At 42.2% G+C, this 18,723-nt stretch overlaps 1 protein-coding gene across 5 annotated transcripts in view; it reads left to right on the top strand.

Moving 5' to 3' along the window:
• Positions 1-18,723, top strand: part of AFF2 (ALF transcription elongation factor 2) — a 388,341-nt gene that overhangs the window by 339,948 nt on the left and 29,670 nt on the right. For 4 of the 5 annotated variants that reach the window (XM_053374951.1, XM_053374952.1, XM_053374949.1 and 1 more), the window contains 3 exons: positions 11,194-11,356; positions 12,296-13,309; positions 16,307-16,431. In XM_053374951.1, the coding sequence (XP_053230926.1) occupies positions 11,194-11,356; positions 12,296-13,309; positions 16,307-16,431 (1,302 nt within the window). The remainder of the gene's footprint in view (positions 1-11,193; positions 11,357-12,295; positions 13,310-16,306; positions 16,432-18,723) is intronic. The other variant, XM_053374950.1, reaches the window with a different exon arrangement.

Below are 18,723 nucleotides of genomic sequence, written 5' to 3'. Positions count from 1 at the left end.
AATGTCATAATTAGCAAGAAATTTGAAGTTGGGATGAGGGGTTGACTCTGCCTCTTGCATAAAAACCTTTGAGGCAATGTTTAATCCAAAATGGATTAAAAGCTATTTCTGTTGGTCAGGTAGTCTCTTGTACCCGTGGAAGGCCACCTCTTTTCAAACTAGCACATAGTGTAATAATGAACAGAAGCCATTACAGTGGTGCCCCGCAAGACGAATGCCTCGCAAAACGAAAAACGTGCAAGACGAAAGGGTTTTTCGGTTTTTGCGTTGCTTCACTAGACGATTTTCCCTATGGGCTTGCTTCGCAAGATGAAAACGTCTTGCGAGTTCGTTCGCTTTTTTCCTAAAGCCGCTTGAAGAGGCGCAGTTGCGACGGACCGTGCTTCGCAAGACGAAAAACATCGCAAGACGAAAAGACTCGCGGAACGAATTAATTTCAGGCACCACTGTATTGTAACGCAGAGAGAACATGCTAAGTTTCCCATATGGGAATTTATTTATTTATTTTCCCCAAAATGGGGAGTTAGTGGAAGGGAGTTTTTTGTGTTGGACAGTTGCATTGTTTTCATAACTTGGGACACTGTTTGTCCATTTACTTAGATGATCTTTTCATCTTGCCTTTCTGTACCAAAATGCTTGTTACAAAATGCTTACGAATGACACTTGTTCCACTGGTTCCCTTTACCACTCACTCACCTGAGCCAGTAGGACATGGAGGTTAAAATATTGTGGTTAGAGCTACCAGTATGGTGGTGTCCTGCGGACATTGCAGGACTCACATCAATCTCAGCCAATACGGCCACTGAAGTCAGAGGTGATGGCAGTCCCAACTTCTGAAGGGCTGTAGTTGGTTACCACTGGGTTAAATTGTTGAACTAGGATTTGGGACACTCCGGTTCCAGTCCCCAGTCAGTGGCAAAGCTCATTGGGGATATCTGGATAGCCATTTTATCTTACCCTGACATATTATCATTGTGAAACTATGAATGCTGCCTTGAACTCCTTTGGAGGAAAGGTGGGGTACATGTGTAATAAAAAAACACATAAAAAGAGGGAAATGCCCTGTTGAATCCTACTGTTGCATTTACTTTGATCAGGGGTGGGGAATTTCAAGTGCAGCCCTTTAATCTTCCTTTTCTGGTCGTCAGAAAATATCCCAGACCACCCCCATGACTGGTCCTGCTTTGGATCCTCCATAAATGTTTTGACCTGGCTGGAAGGTGTAGTTAGATTCTGATAATGAGTCTTGCTTGCCTGGATGCAGGGTGTGTGTGTGTGTGTGTGTGTGTGTGTGTGTGTAAACTTCCTGTGCAAAATTAAAATTTGCATGCATTGCTCTGCCCACTTCTGCCTCTGGCCCCACCTACATATGGCATGTGGCCCAATGCAGCCCCTGGTTTGCAAAATTTGTCCGTCTCTGACTTGGGTAGTGAAGTTCAGTCCAGCAGCTGAGAAAGTTGAAGGTTTCTGTCTTTGTGGCCTTCTCTTTTAAAAACATTCTTTAAAATATTTTCAATAACTCAGAATGTACAGGAAGAATGGGAGGTGGGTTTTTTGTTAAAAATAGAAGCATTAATGAAGATGAATAAGCAGTGCAAACAAGCAGCATATTAAAATAAAGACAAAGCAACGAATAAGACAGATGCAGCAATTATCTTTATCAGTTCAACTCTCATGTAGATTTTTAACTCAGTGGCTCTTAAGAGACAAGTTTTTGTTTTGATTTTTTTTTAAAAAAAAGACATGCAGTTGCATATTATGAATTTTATCATTCCAATAGTTTATATTTAAAGACTATTACTCAATGAAATTATTATCTTGGAGTTTTGTGTGTTTTGCTTGGAACTTGAATTATAAGTGAGTTTGGGGTAATATGACAGCTTCCCAGGTTTTCCTTAGCTATTCTGTAATAATAGGGGGTTCTGGAGATTTCCTGTTTTGCCCTACTCGCAACCTAGTTGTTATGAGCAAGCTTATCACCTTCATTAAATCATCCTATTCAGTTTCTGTTTTTAAATAGGAGTTTGCAAGAAGTTAGTAGCCTGTGATACATTGTATGATGGAAACTTCATTCCAGATAGAGAGATAGATATGGGGGGCAAGTCCAAAAGATATGGATGAAATCTTTGGATACTTGGCACCTTCTACATAAAACTCAGCTTGGAAGATAAATTTTGCTCAGCCTGCATGGAGTGACGTCAGACAGTCTTTGTCCTTTCGGAAAAGACTTGTCACATTTTTATCAACCAGGGTGTCAAAGCTAGATCAGTTTAATCAGAAGGTAGTGTGCCCACACACAACAGGGATGCAGCATGTGGAAGCAAATAATTGCACATAGGCTGAGATGGGTTTTAAATGGCCACAGTTTGTTGATTGCAGCATCACAGGGTTTGGTGTTGCATCAGGTAAGGGTCCAGATATCAAACAGCCCATCTACTTCCCAATGTCACCAAACAGGTCTGAGTGCTGGGATATTATTCAGTGCTGCCTGTCTCTGCTTATCTTGACTCTGGATCCAACCCAATGTTTGCTTTGTATAATAAGTATATTTACTTTAAATACATTAATGAATTAATTATCTGCCATGTATCCAATAAAAAACTGAACATTCTTTACTTGGTTGGTAGCCCCAGTGCCAAGTGACATTCTTGATCATTGCAGCAGTAGTCCTTTACATACTTACCTGAGAGTAAGTCCTACTGAACTAAACAGTGCTTCCTTCTGAGTAGGCAATACCTACCATTGCGCTGTGAATATATTTGCAATGTGAAGATCCAGCACCGTTCGTTCTCAAAATTAATAATTGCCAGTAATACAGTAGTTATTTATTGTAACTACTCTGCTTCACCTTTAAAGTGGTTTATTAAAATATTAAGGGTAAATGATGTGTTGAAAATAATGTAATAACAGTCTCAGCAGTGAGCAGGGCGGGGGGGGGGGGACACAACCAATGCATGAATTGCACATTTGTTCATCATTTATGGTGCAGAAAAATAAGCCATGCTCATGACAGCTCTGTAATCATTTAAGAAATGTCTGGAAATGAATCTGTAACTTTAAGAAATACAGTGGTACCTCGGGTTACATATGCTTCAGGTTACATACGCTTCAGGTTACAGACTCCACTAACCGAGAAATTGTACCTCAGGTTAAGAACTATGCTTCAGGATGAGAACAGAAATCATGCAGCGGCACAGCAGCAGCGGGAGGCCCCATTAGCTAAAGTGGTGCTTCAGGTTAAGAACAGTTTCAGGTTAAGAACAGACCTCCAGAACTAATTAAGTTCTTAACCCGAGGTACCACTGTACATGAAGCAAAAGTGGAAGCTTGAACGTGGAAAGCAGATGGCTTGTTTCCTCAAACTACTGAACTGGGGGAGGGAGTGCTCTTGGTAGCTATGGAGTGTTTGATCCAACAGCAAATAAAAGATCTAGCACAAAGAAGCAGATAGCCCTAGTGCAACAGGAGATTTTGTGGAGTGGAGAAGGCCACAGGTTCACGCTCCATTTTTGCTAGCAATGCTGGAAAGGGCCTATCGGTGAAACCTTGACGAGCTCCTGCTGATCCAAGGAAACAACAGTGGGCTAGATGGGCCAGTGCTCTGACTCCTATAAGGCAGCTTTACTTGTTTATATCTGATTGACTTAAGGTGCACATGAAATGAGGGGAAAGCAGGCCTTTTTATGGACATGGTCTCCAAGGCCTGAAGTCATCACTAGCGATGGGTATCAGCTTTGGTTTCTTTCCATTTGTCATTTTTCCAGTCTCACGTTCACCTCTCCAGCATTTCCACATCCATTTGTGATTAAATAAAAAGTAAAGTTCTCATGAAACCAGCAATTTCAGTGTGCATTTCACAAAACAAACTCATTTTTGTATGCAATTCCCCTTATACATTGCTATTTTCACTAATACACACAATACACATGCACATTTTGCCCTACTGCATATCCATTTTTGTACACATTACTTGGATGCAGAACTGCATTGCAAAATTAAGAAAGGTGCAATTTTTGAAGGATGACTGGTGTTGATCCACTTTTAATTGAGAAGTATTTTAATTTTCTTCCCCATCCCTTGTCCCCACTATCCAGACTCTAGTAGGAACGTAAGAAAAGTCCTGCTGGAACAGTTCATTGGCCCCTCTGTACCCTTAGTTGCCAACTAGATGCCTATAACAACCCCATATCCTCCAACATTTCTCCATTTAAAATAGGGACATCCCATTCTATAATGATAATTTTACTATTTATACCCCACACTTCTTACTAGGTTGCCCCAGCCACTCTGGGCAGCTTCCAACACACACAAAAACATAATAAAACATTTAAAAAACCTTCCCTATACAGGATTGCCTTCAGACGGCTCAGGGGGTCAGATAACTCCATTCCCTCCAGCATTTCTCCAATGAAAATAGGGACGTTCTAAGGAAAAGTGGACACGGGTGGCGCTGTGGGTTAAACCACAGAGCCTAGGGCTTGCCGATCAGAAGGTCGGCAGTTCGAATCCCTGTGATCGGGTGAGCTAGCTCCCGTTGCTCAGTCCCTGCTCCTGCCAACCTAGCAGTTCAAAAGCACGTCAAAGTGCAAGTAGATAAATAGGTACCGCTCTGGCAGGAAGGTAAACGGCATTTCCGTGCGCTGCTCTGGTTCGCCAGAAGTGGCTTCGTCATGCTGGCCACGTGACCTGGAAGCTGTACGCCGGCTCCCTTGGCCAATAAAGCGAGATGAGCGCCGCAACGCCAGAGTCGGCCATGACTGGACCTAATGGTCAGGGGTCCCTTTACCTTTAAGGAAAAGTGGGATGTTACGGGATCAAATTGGAAACAGGGATGGCTTCTCTAAATCAGGGACATCCCTGGAAAATAGGGACCCTTGGAGGATCTGCAACCCCACAAGCAGGGCATGACCACCCTGCTTGATATTTCCCCCCCTAACTATAAATCCCTAACCATTTTAACCTTTCCTCATTGGGGAGTTGCTACACCCCCTTGATCATTTTGGATGCCTTTTCCTGTATCTTTTCCACATCTGCAATATCACTTTTTGAGGTGCATTGACAGAAAGTGATATGAGAGGTCAGGGGTCGCCACTGTGGTGTCCTTCAGATGTTGGACTCTAACTCCCAGCAGCCCCAGGCAGTGCGATCAATGGTCAGGGATAAGGGGAGTCGCAGACTAACAGCAAGCTCTGTGGAGTGTTGTGAGCCCTTGCTTCCCATGCTCAAATTGTAAAGGTAAAGGTAAATGAAACCATATATCCCAAAGTCTCCATTTACCTTCATTACAAGGAAACCAAACTCTAGTTAGGCTCAGGCATCTCTGGAGTCTCTCACTGCTTGGAGATTGGGGTGCACATGACTCTGTTAAGGAGAGAACAGCACTTCCATCAGTCAATCTTCTGTCCCTTGATCTTTGTAGGAAACCATTTCAAGCACATGGCCAAACCCTCGTGTCCAGGTGAAGGTTCAAACCAACCTGTTCTTTTTCTTTCTTTTTAACCTGTAATCTCTCCATTTCAGTTCATCTTTCAAAATAAGGATCCCCTTCCCCTGCACCAGAACCTCATTCTGTTTATTTCTGCTTTTCCCAGAATCAGTCATGCATCTGTCCGTATGCAAGATGCCCTTTAGCTTTCATTTTGCACGAACATTGCAGATAAAAGGGTTTTCTCATCTTGGCTGGTGATAAAGCAGGAGCTACTCTTTGTTGTTGTTGTTTAGTCGTTTAGTCGTGTCCGACTCTTCGTGACCCCATGGACCAGAGCACGCCAGGCACTTCTGTCTTCCACTGCCTCCCGCAGTTTGGTCAGACTCATGTTTGTAGCTTCGAAGACACTATCCAACCATCTCGTCCTCTGTCATCCCCTTCTCCTTGTGCCCTCCATCTTTCCCAACATCAGGGTCTTTTCCAGGGAGTCTTCTCTTCTCATGAGGTGGCCAAAGTATTGGAGCCTCAGCTTCAGGATCTGTCCTTCCAGTGAGCACTCAGGGCTGATTTCATGAAGAATGGATACGTTTGATCTTCTTGCAGTCCATGGGACTCTCAAGAGTCTCCTCCAGCACCATAATTCAAAAGCATCAATTCTTCGATGATCAGCCTTCTTTATGGTCCAGCTCTCACTTCCATACATCACTACTGGGAAACCATAGCTTTTACTATACGGACCTTTGTTGGCAAGGTGATGTCTCTACTTTTTAAGATGCTGTCTAGGTTGGTCATTGCTTTCCTCCCAAGAAGCAGGCGTCTCTTAATTGGGGGCACCCAAGATGAACAGGTCATAGTGGAGAGTTTTGACCAAACGTGATCCACCTGGAGGAGGAACCGGCAAGCCACTCCAGTATCCCTGCCAAGAAAACTCCATGGACAACTCCTTCATGGATCACTGCCTTGCCGTGACGAAGGGGCTTGAAGAACTCAGAGAAGCTATGAACTATGCCGAGCAGAGCTACTCTTACGTTGAACCTAAGTGACAAAAAGGGGGGAAAGTGGACCATTTAAGGGCTAAGAGTTCTTCAGTGCAGAATTGCAAGATATATCAAGTCAGTTTTGTTACCCAAGACGAAAAAGCAAACAGGACCCCATTGTATTTTGTACGGACAAAAGAAGGAGGGGGGTATTTTGAGCAAACCAGTAATCTTTCAGAAGTTGATTTTTCAATGCTATTTGGCATATAAGTAGTTTTCTTGGAATTATTTTTGGATTGGAAAGAAATTAAGGCCACGCTGGGTCTGTTTCTATTATTTTGGTCTTTTCTTTGTCAGGCGATTAAAGGATTAGGCCGCTCTATACATACATTTCCTAGCATGCTTGCTTCTGCCTTGGCAATTGGTGCTGCCCTAGTCCAGGAATGTGCTGTGGCTACTGACACAAGGTTTAGCTTTTCATTGTCGTTTTTAACAACCTCACAATAAACAGATCTTCCATAGATCCACGTGTGGCTGTAAACATGCCAGGAAACCAAACTGCATAAGCAGAATTCTGGACTGGTTTCACCTCCGTGTAGCGTTGGGGAAGCCCTCTGCCAAAAAGCCCACCTGAATATCTGAGCTGTCCTGTAGAGCTGTTGTCAGTCTGTAAAGATGACACAAGCCTGTGGAGAACCTTGCAATAGTCTGAGATGTGCAGGTAGATTGGTTTTCTTAAAAACAAGAAAACTTCTCCTCCAACCCTGTTCAGTAAGAACCCTGTTTTGAATGCAGAGTAAGCCAAGAGCATCCTTTAATGCAGGTGTGGAGAACCCTTTTCAGCCCTGCATTCAGGCTGCATTCCCTTCTGGGGGGTTCACATGTTAATGGAGGGCAAGCCCAAAAGCCAAATAGGGTGGAGCAAATCATGTTGATTTTATCTTTGCACAGTAATCTACTTTCTTCAGACACTCGATCTCTATCCTCCACCTTTGCAAGCAAGTCCTTATCAGAGTTCCAATGACACATTCCAGACAGGGGGAAAACACCCAAGGAGGATGTGGCAAGGGGAAAGTCCCAAGGGCCTTTTAGAGTGGGGGCTTGGAGGATTGCATTTGGCCCCCAGCCCTCGGGTGTTCAATGCCTTATATCTAGGAGCAAAGAACGCATGGCTTGTTGTATGACAGCTTCCTGTGTTCCTAATGGGAGCCCCTGTGGCAGCCATCCCACTATGAATATAAAAAATGTTGTCTATATATTCTATCGGAAGTACTTTAAGGTGGACTACAAGGCTGCTGCACTCACAGCCCATTCAGGGTGTATATGGTGAACAGTGTTGTGCTTGCTTCAGTGTTGGAAGACCCAGTTAAGCTGAGTGTTGGAAGACTTAGGACAAATGAACAAAAAGCACTGCTTCACAAAGCAGATACAGTAGTTAAACTGCACAGTTCACTCCCACAAGAGGGAATGGTGGTCACCATCTTGGATGGCTTTAAATTTATAGAATATAAGGCTATAAGTCGCTACTAATCCTGGTGACTGTTCTTACTTCACAGCTGGTGACATTATGCTTCATTTGCTGGAGAGTGCCGATGCACTTGTCATCCTGCTTATAGGTATCCCATAGGCATGTAGTCAGCCATTGGGCACAGGGTGGGCCACTGGCCTGATCCAATAGGCTCTTCTTATGTTCATATGTAGGTCCTCTTCTCCTTCAAGTTTAGAGATGAGCAGACCATGATAAAGCTTTCACATCCGGGCAGTCAAGTTAAAACCACAACAGCATTACTCAGATTTCAGCCCACTGCAGGGAATATCGCCAAGCAGATGCTGGGATCATAGGTGGGTGGAACATACAGATAACTGTTTCTAAATTGGACTTAATGATGAGAATGCAGATCTTATATGACAGAGATGGGAGACCTTAGACCTTCCAGATGTTGCTGGACTTGAACTCCATCAGCACCCAGCCAATATGGCCAATGGTCAAGGATAATGGGAAAGGGATTAGTGGTGGGGAAGGGAGCAATGGAGCCTAACTCTTAAAAAAAAAAGACTTCCAAATTATTTTTGGTGATAATTTGATATTGGGGACATGTGTTTCCCATGAGATATGCTGAATAGGTGTAAAGGAATAATATCAAATGACCTCACTTCTCTGACGCTTTGCTGGTTCAGCTTCGCAAACTTAAAATCAACCATCAGGCACTCTCTCCTTCTTCCCTCTCATTCAGGCAGATGGATACAGAAGTGTGAATTATTACCTCTTGTGAAAGTCAGAAATTCTATTTGTGTGCTTTTATAAGGCTAAAGTCAGTTTTACTAGAGTGCCAAGCACACAAACTTTTTCATGCTCCACATGTGGGTCATGTTCATCATTACAATGGAAAGTGGTATGTCCCTCTAGAGGTAGCTCTTGCATTTTAATGAGTATTTTGCTTGTGCTTAATGAAAGAGGCTCCTTATTTATTTATCAACCAGTTATGTCCTTGGACTCAAAGCTGTTCTCATCTTAGGAGGATGGGTCACATAATAATATTCTACCTAATAGCTAGTAGCCAATAAAAGCCTGTGCAGAGAAAAATGTTTTGTTCTGCTTCCAGAAGATGCATGAGTTCTGGCTCATGCATCTGTCTCCCAAGGGAAGATAGTTTCTCCTGGCTTGGTGCATGGATATCTCCCTTAAGAGAATGCTGCACCTTCAGTCGTAAAAAAAAATAATCAGGTTGGGTCATAAAAATGGAGGTGGCTTCTTCAATTCAATGGGACCAAACCATTTATTTGTTTTGGGCCTTGGAAATCACAGGGGTTTCCAAACTTTGGGGGCCTGTCAGAACTTTTGTGACAACTGGGGAAACTTCTATAGGCACCACACCCACAAGCAAGCAACAAGTGCATCTTTTCTATTTGAGGAAGGACATCTTTGTAGATAGATGGTCCCAGGTTCAATCCCTGATGGTACTACATAATTCTCTTTCTGTTGTAAACAAATTTCATTGTTCTCAAAAAATCTAACACACATCAAATTGGAATACAGTGATCCCATCCTATTACAGGTGGGAGGAACCAATAGCCCACCCAAAAATAGAGGCAATGCATATAAGGGCAATAATAGTGTGTAGCATATGTTGCAAGAAAATGATAGCATTTGTGTAAAGCAAAGTCCAGGAAGAATGAGCATTTATGGCACCAAGAAAGTAAAGTAAGATTTGGGAGGAAAACAAAGGACACTAAGGTATGTCAGGCATTCAAAATTCTTGCATAGTGTGATGGCAGACAGGCACTGCTTTCTCAACCACTGCAGAAAGCAAAATCTGTTGCACTGGAAATCCAGATCTTTACCCTGAATCTATAACTTGTAGCACAGGGTGGGGAAAGAAACATGGGATAAGTGTTGCAATTTGGAACAGAGAGGCCCTAAAAATGTTTTATTTTAGTACTGTGTTTTACAAAGGCACAAGTGAATAACTAGCTTCAGATGAAGACTCCCCAGGGCATCTCTACAGAATTGTAATGCACCTATTGCTCTTTCTATACAACCCTGGCTGCAGTGTGGGGGAGACGGGGGGTGGGGTGGAATAAACCATAGCATTAGTTAAAATAAATTTTTACAATGTTTACATGCAAATATTAGAGCTGCCTAATGTCCTTCATCTGAGCATAAATTATGAATGTGTGGCTCAAAAAAAAACCCCGAGGACTGTACATTTCTGTTGGTAAATTATTTAAACAATTGCTGTTTGTTTCTGGAAGCCACATTCTAACAGGTTTGGACATGTGACAATAAATTACATTTTATTGGGCTACTTGCTCATAATCCCTGCATCCTACTTAGCTTAAAAACCTCAGAGACCAATTGAAAAATTACAGCATGCAAATACTCATCCCCATTGATTCTGTAGTAGCCTCCTTTTATTTGAATGGGAGTACGCAGGAGATGGAGATTGATGATTGAAAATCTAATCTTCTAGGTTTATAGAATAGGCCAAGAATGGGTTTGGGCCCATCATTGCTTGAACATAATGACAGAGTTATGGTTTCTCCATGGCTTTCCCCCATATTTTTTTAGCAACATGAAATCACATGGAATGATCCAGTGTGGTGTAGTGGTTAGAGAAGGCTTCCTGAAACTCAGCCCTCCAGATGTTTTGAGACTACACTTCCCATCATCCCTGACCACTGGTCCTGCTAGCTAGGGATCATGGGAGTTGTAAGCCAAAAACATCTGGAGGGTCGAGTTTGAGGAAGCCTGGGTTAGAGTGTCAGATTTGGACCTGGGAGACCTAGGTTCAAATCTCCACTCAGCCGTGAAACTTACTGGGTGACCTTGAGGGGCAGTCAGTGCCTCTCTGGCTAACACTACTTCACTGGGTTGTTGTGGGGATTGAGGAGGCAGTAGAACTTAGTGCACTTTCTTAGCCCAGATTCTATCTGCATTGAATGTTAAGTTGTCCAACTCATTTTCATTGTTGGATGTAATCAGCTTGCATACATGTTTAGTTCTTACTGTTTATATTTTTATTGGGGGGGTTCTTTTTAATTGCTTATTGTTTCATGGGAAGCAATTCAAAAGCAAAGTAAATAAATATGGGTCGGTGAGCTAATTGGATAAAGGCAAAGTTGACTCCTGGAATCATTTCTGTTGAAACTCTCTTTTCCGAGTCAACTGGGAGTCAGAGCTGAATGAGAAATTCACGTACCTTTAAAATCAACCAGAGCAGAAGTAGTGACAACCTGGTGTCTCCTCCGAAACGTTAACAGCCGATATGTGTCTTTTTCTATTTGCAGTGGCCTTGTGTCGCCAGCAGCACACAACCCAGTCTTAATACATTCCAGTGGAGGTTCTGGGAGCTCCAGTGAATCTGAAAGCAGCTCGGAGTCTGATTCAGACAGTGAAACCAGCTCCAGCGACAGCGAATGCAACAAAGAACCACGCAATGAAACACCAAAGGTAAAACAAACAAACAAACAAACAAACCAAAAACCCAAGGTCCAAAAGTGTGACCCTTCAAAATCTCTATATATATGGGATCTGCAACAAAAAATTGCAGCAAAGTAATGTTCCACGGCATTCCCTCTGCCTTCTGGCTGTCCTTTCTCCCCTGAACAGTCAGAAAACGTTCCATGCCCACAGAAGAATGCCAGAGGTAAAAACTTAATCATGCAGTTGAATGCCTGAGGTAAAAACCAAAGGTCTGACGCCCTTCCCCTCCAAAATTCATTTATATTTCATTTCATTCATTTATACATCTGGGACCTGAAATGAAACATTGCAGCAAAATGATACACTCTCTGCCTTCTGATTTTCCTTCTCTCCTGTAAGCATTCCATGGCCACTGAGCATGTTCAACCATGTTTTGAGGTGCTCCCTCTTAAGATTATTTTTTTATCAAAGTTTTTTTTGTATTTCTTCAAATTCAGAAATTCCCCCCAAACCTGCTGATAATTTCCACCTCAACCCCACCCCTTTTCTCCTCTCCCCACTTTGGCTACTTCTGGACCAGCACTAAGAGTCTCGGCCCGCATGTAATGTTAAGCTATGGTCAGTGTAAATAGTTGGGGTGGCTTCAGCTGATCAGTTTAAACTATGGTTCAGTAAACCTTCGTTTATCAATCATGGCTTAGTGTTACATGTGAACTAGGCCAGAGAAATGAGTTGGCTCCTAGTATATATGGTGACTATGATGATCAGACATGGTCTTTGCAAATAAATATTCACATCTCTTTGCAAATGTTTAAAGCTCTTAAGCTTTTAGAGCAATAATGCAATTCACTTGGGGTTGCCAGTTGATGGGGCAGGATGAGGAATTTTGCTCAGGTTCAGACTTGCTACCAGAAAAGCTGGTAACTTTTCAGAAACAAGACTTCTCCTTCTTTCATCCTTCTGCAGCCTGAACCTCCCTCAGCAAACAAATGGCAGTTGGTGAAGTGGTTAAATAAAGTCAATCCCCACAACAAAATGATCATCAGCAAGCAGCATGAGAGTCATGGTGAGAGCAGCTCTCAGTCTCAGAGCAACTCACAGGCTGAAGGACAAAACAAAGGGAAAGCGGCTAGCACCCTGCCTCTGACTGATTCCAAAGACAGGGCGCTCCGTAACCCCGTTTCAGAGAAAGCCAAACCCCGTGTTGCCCAGAAAGCTCCACCAGAGGTGAAGAGTTCCAAGCAGAAATCACCAGCTCACAATGAACCCACCACCCAAAGGACTACTGGGAAAAAGCAACCCAAAAAGATAGAAAGGACTTCCAGTGTAGAAGACTACAATTGGACCAAACCAAATATTACCAGCACACCCAAAGAGAAGGAAACACAAGAAGCCCAAGAGCAGCCAAAAGTCCGCCCAAAAATAACTGCCGGAAAGACTGCTCCACGTAAAGAGCCGAGAATGACCACAGGGCCAGCGCCTGAGAAGAAAAAGTATAGAGGCCCTGGCAAAACAGTTCCCAAGTCTCGGGAATTTGTGGAAACAGATTCCTCCACATCCGACTCCAACACTGACCAGGAAGAAAGCTTACAAGGCAAGAACCTGCCATCTTGCAGTGGCCCCAGCAGTGGCACCAAAGCCAAGAACTCCAGCAGCAACGTTCTCAGTGTCAGCAGCCTAACGAGCAACAGCAGCAATGTGTCTGTCGACCAAAGCAATGACTTGGAGGAGCTTCTATCCCCAATACAACTTCTGCAGAGTGAACCCATTTCTCCCCTAAGAGAGTTTGAAGGGCGCAGGCACCTCTGGGTGAAGATAGACCTGGATCTTATCTCTCAGGCCTCCAATCAAAGTGTCTTCGAGGCCATACCCAGGAAAATGGAGCCCTGGGAGGCCAACACGAAGCACAGGCGACAGTCCCGAGAGTCCCCAACACCAGCGCCCGAAAAGCCCAACCCTAAGTTGAAGAGGAAGCACAAGGTAAACCAAACACAAACTCTCTCTCTCTCTCTCTCTCTCCAGGCTTGCAGCTATTTGCCACTTCAGTTTCCAGATAAATAGTGAGGTGACTGTAATAATAATAATTTATTATTTATACCCTGCCCATCTGGCTGGGTTTTCCTAGCCACTCTGGGCGGCTTCCAACAAAATATTTAAAAATACATTAAAACATCAGTCAGACTCAAAGTAATCAGTACAGTAAAAAGGGGGGGAGGAGCACAATCCATACATGACGTAGTGTTCTGCAGGTAAGTGTCTCACTCAGCTACCCCAATATCACCACCACCATCCCAAAGTATCTGCTGTCATGCAGGAAGGATGGCAGTCAAATAATAAAGGTTGCAATGTTTGAGTGTGTGTCCCCCTTTTTTGCCTTTTGGTTTAGCATTTTCTCTGGGCCACACCTTCAGAATAAAAATTTGCTCATTCCCCACCAATTATTTTTTTTAACTGATAAGAGATGCACTGGAAAACAAAAAGAAACAACTCCTAGCAGTGCTTGATTCAAAGCATATAACACAACTACTATGTAATATCTTCATGGGGACTTCCTGAAAGGATGAAACAATGCAGCTCAATGAATTATGGATCATTCCCAAAATATAATTATAAACGAGCCTCTTATATACGTAGCTTAAGTATGTATACAAACTCAGTGAGAGGTGAGAGCTTGACACTTTCTCTCATTTTGAAAAGATATCCAACCATATTCTGCAAATGAAAAGAAAATTGTTTTGATACTATGCTATGCTATACTACCCTGAAAAGTTTAAAGCAGAAGTTTCCAAACTTTTCATGTTGGTGACACACTTTTTAGTAATTCAGTTTTACTAGCAAACCAGAAGTTAAACTAACCCCTTATAAGAGCATTCAAGCAACACACCTACACATTGCACCCAACACACTAACGTGTTGTGATAGTTTGTCCTTGAATCTTCCCATCACACTTTTCATCCCGTTCCACACCAGGGTGGTGCACCACACCCTTTGAGAACCACTGGTTTAGAGTAAATGTATGTTTGGGGGGCAGGGGACTTGATAAAATTATTCATGATGTGGAGGAAGTGAATAGAAAGAGGTCTTTCTCCCTTTCATACGTTACTAGATCCCCTAGTCATCCAATGAAGCTGAATGCTCAGAGCTTCAGAGCAGGCAGAAGGAAAGACTTCAAATGTCAAGTTCTACAACTGCTAGAAACTTGCTTTAAAAAAAAATAAAAGATGGGAATTATGGTCCATCAAGCAGGGGAAATGACTGATGGTGACAGTGACCAACTTTAAAATGGAAATTGACAAATTCATGGAGAGTTAGTCTATCAGTGGCTACTAGTCATGGACCTTGTGTCTATGGTGGACTTGATAAGTCTTTGGTCCAATACAACAGGGCTCTCCTTAGCTTTCTAGGTGAGAGGTGAACTGTAGAAAAGACTGTAAAATGTCTATTCTGGGATTTGCCCGATGCTGATATATTTTAAGTGCCCAAAGAATCAAGGCCAGATTTGGCTCCAAATTAAATGGGCAATGCCTCCATTAAAACCAGCAGAGGTTTTGCTGTTTTGCTGTGACAGTTGCCGAATTATGCCTTGAGAGTATGTGGGTACAGTTGCCAAATTATGCCTTGAGAGTATGTGGGTTTTCCTACATAAACAGCTGTGATTTATCAAAATTCTATTCACTTAACTCGCAGTCCTCCCTTTCTGCAACAACTACCTGTAAAGTGGAATCTATTGTGATTCGAACGACAGTGCTTTATCATGTGTTCTATGTTATTTTTGCCCAGGGGCATCCTGTTGTGTGGGATATGACAGCATGCTTCAAACTGAAATTTGTTTGTTAGAAAGGAAGCAGGGGTTTTATATCAAAAAATGAGTATTTGCAGAGTCTGAAGGATCTCCATCCCCTCCCACCCCCTTTGCCTGAAACAGCTCTATTTCTGGTATCAGAGTCCAAACAGCTTCATGGTGTTTAAAACGGGGGGGGGGGTGTAAATCCCCACAAAAGCGATGTCAGCCATCACTACCATTTGTCTTCTGAGAACGCCAGCTTCAGAACTGTGTAAAGGAGAAGAAATCCAAGCAAAAGGCATGCCTTCAACTCTGTGCTAGCAGTGAAATGAGTTTGCAAACCACCATCTCCCTGGTCTGTTTCACAGAATAATATGGGAGTGGTGTGGTGCTGATAATGTTGGTTGCATCTATCTCTGAAGCCTGTGTTGCAGCTTGGTCTTCCTGGCTTCACAAACAAGGAAGTGCTTGAGTTCAACTCTCAGGCGCTTGGCATGTTTGGTTCAAGCAGAATTTTGGCTGCAGAGCTTGCTCTCTTTGAGCCCCTTCCTCTTTAATAAAGGTGCCACTTGCCTGTGTGCCCTCCTCTTCAATATATGCATTTGAGTCACAAAATGCTGACTCTTTGTCAAGAAAGAGATGTAGGCAGGAACAAATCATCTGTAATTTTTATATCATGAAAATTCATCAGCATCAGTACAAATTTCTCCTAAGATACACATTTTGTATGCAGTTATAACTAATATACACATTTTTATTGATTGATATAACAAGCTTAATAAACAAAAACAAAGTGGTGGCGCAAGAATAATATACAAACAGTTTACCCAAATATGGTGCATTTTTATATACACTAATATATGCAATTTTGTGCAGACTCTTTAGAGAACTGCATCACAAATCTCAGAGACATGCAGAAATTCATAACTTAGTTGAGTTTTGGCTTGTATATTGGTTTGAGAAGTGTGGCTTGGTAATTTCTCACCAATGTAGGAGGAAATTGCATTTTTTTTTTAAATGTATTTTTTGACCAATCCAAAACTGCCTGTCTGGATGCAACTGCAACCTTGCTTAAAATTACTTGAGAGATTCATTGTGATTTCTTGCATTCTGCAATGGTTGGTAATGTTGGTGTTATGAGATTTTGTGCTTATAAAGTCATAATTGACTGGTTTTTGTTTTTGTGGTTGAAGCAGTCTGAAAACCAAGACACGCTTGGTGAAAACAAGAAACAGCGTCTGGAGGAGGCTGCTGCAATGTGTTCGCTTCCACCCTGCATCTCCCCAATACCCAACCACAGAGTACCAAGTACTAAAGAGTAAGTTATTCCTAATATTAAGATGGTCCTTTACAGCATGGTTGTTCAGATCCAGTTGTCATAGGGAAGCCTCTCCTTACCATTTACCAATAGGGCCAGCTTTACCATTAGGCTGAATTAAGTTGCTGTCTCAGTCAGCTGGTTTTGTGTGTCATGAAATGGCCAAAAATAATAATAGAGGTGCTTGTGTGATTGTCTGTCTCATGGCCAGCCTTGGGTACCTTTGCACTATGACTTTGTGTGTGTGAGTGTGTGTGTGTGTGTGTGTGTGGTGGGTGGGTGTGGATTGCTGTTCATCCTCAGCTGCAGGAAGTGTTGGGCCAGCCCTAAATATTCCTGTTATACAAAAGAATCTTATAACATCATCTCTTTATGGCCGCAGTGGACTTTTCTGTCTTACACTAATGGAATGCAATTTGCATACTTTTATAGGTGACAAGAATTTCTTGAGCTGCCTGTCTTTCTAACCAGAATGCTAAGGAGAGGATTGTGGGAATTCCTTAGAAACTATTTGAAACTGTTCATGTTAATTGGGTTAATCTTTTTGGACTTGGTCCCATCAGCCCCAGCTAGCATGGCTAATGGTCAGGGACGCTGGGAGTTATCGTCCAAAACATCCAGACGTCCAGAGGTTCCCAATCCCTGAGTCAGCAACAGTTTTGCAAATATTCTGAATAGTGTATATACAATATGGGTGCAACATTTCAGTTGCATTGTTCATGTTCCCTGTTTGTAGCATGCACAAGGAAGAACACCCTTAAAATTTGTTAAGTATCAAAATACTTAAGAGAATGAATACCTTTTTGAACCTTCAGTTGATGTCCCAGTTAAAAGTGGCTCAAAACCAATATAGCTCATTACCAGTCATGTTGACCCTTCTTTCCCATATCTCTCTTCGTTGAGGCAATTCTTAATACTATACATAACTATTACTACAAGCATCATGTGGGAGGGATCAATATCCCCCACCTCATGTGCCCAGCTTTATCCTTTTATTAATTTTAAAGCCCTTACTTTGGACTTATTATAGCAAAGATATTTACGTTATTAAATAATCCCACAATTAACAGGTAAATCATCTCCTTTAAACCCACTGTGAACCAAATCAACCAGTTCCCAAACTCGCTTATGTCTATGTAATTACTATTTCCACTTAATGACAACAGTGCAGAGTTACAATATTTAAATCCCCCATTTCTCAAGTCTGAAAAAGACACTGATAGTTTTGATGGTGTTAGATGCATTTTAAAATGATACACATTTTCTCTGTGGCATTTCTTCAAACACATAAGTTTATCTTTCTCTAACACTTACATTATTTTTTATGAATCTTTTATTTCCTGCCTCCAAGCCTTAGGGATCTACCCCCAACCTGATGTTTCTTAATTTGAGCTTGTTTTCTAGGTCATTAATTTGATTCCTTAGAGCTCTGAAACCATTGGTATCTTCTGTTAAAATATAATTGTGCTCATCAATAGTTATTTCCCCTATGCTAGCTTTCCATTCCCCTGATCCCAGATGCTCCTAGTAGCCAAGCAAAATTTTTCAACTTTTTTAACTCATATATTTAACTAAGACCACGATCACATTGCAGTTTATTATTAATCTCCTCCAAGTTAATATTTAACCCAATCCACTTCGATAACTTAGTTCCAGAGGAGCACACAAATACAAAAGTTTAAAGCAAGGAATTGAGAATATCCACCAAAAAGAATATATGGAATATCTGGCAGCAAAGTGACTTTGCTGAGGTTATTATAATGGGCTACACTGACTATTCCCCCACTTTTATTTTCGAACAAATAATAGCCATTTCAGAGTAGGCTGAGCTATTTCTCCAATATATATAATTGTGAAATAACCACTCTTTTCACTGGTTGCTGCAGCTTCAGTACAATTGTTGGGGAGGAGGGTTCACAATTACTTTTCCCTTCGTAGACAAGTCAGATGGGTGTGCTCAGCCAATTGGGAGGCTGTAGTGAATGTGTTCCCATCACAGTGCTATACAATGGTGTCATTGTGGGCAAATAAAATCAATTCAAATTGAGAGCAGGAATGCAGAGTAAATTAATAGGTGGACACTTCTAAAGCAATTGCTGGAGATTGTCAGCAACGTGAAGTGCTTACTCTTCATGCTCATGGACTTCACCAATATTCATCTTCAGGTTCTTCTTCTTTTTACTGTTATTTCTTAGTCTCAGAACCACAGTTTTCTAGCTCTCTGCACAGCCCTACACTTTGCAAGGATTCAGTTCCTAACTGGATTAATGTTCTCTCTGGGCAAACCAAATC

Source organism: Podarcis raffonei, chromosome Z (assembly GCF_027172205.1).
Source record: "Podarcis raffonei isolate rPodRaf1 chromosome Z, rPodRaf1.pri, whole genome shotgun sequence".
In the NCBI taxonomy this organism is placed as follows: domain Eukaryota; kingdom Metazoa; phylum Chordata; class Lepidosauria; order Squamata; family Lacertidae; genus Podarcis; species Podarcis raffonei.
Note: the sequence above shows the minus strand (reverse complement) of the source record. Positions and strands in the feature narration are given on the sequence as shown.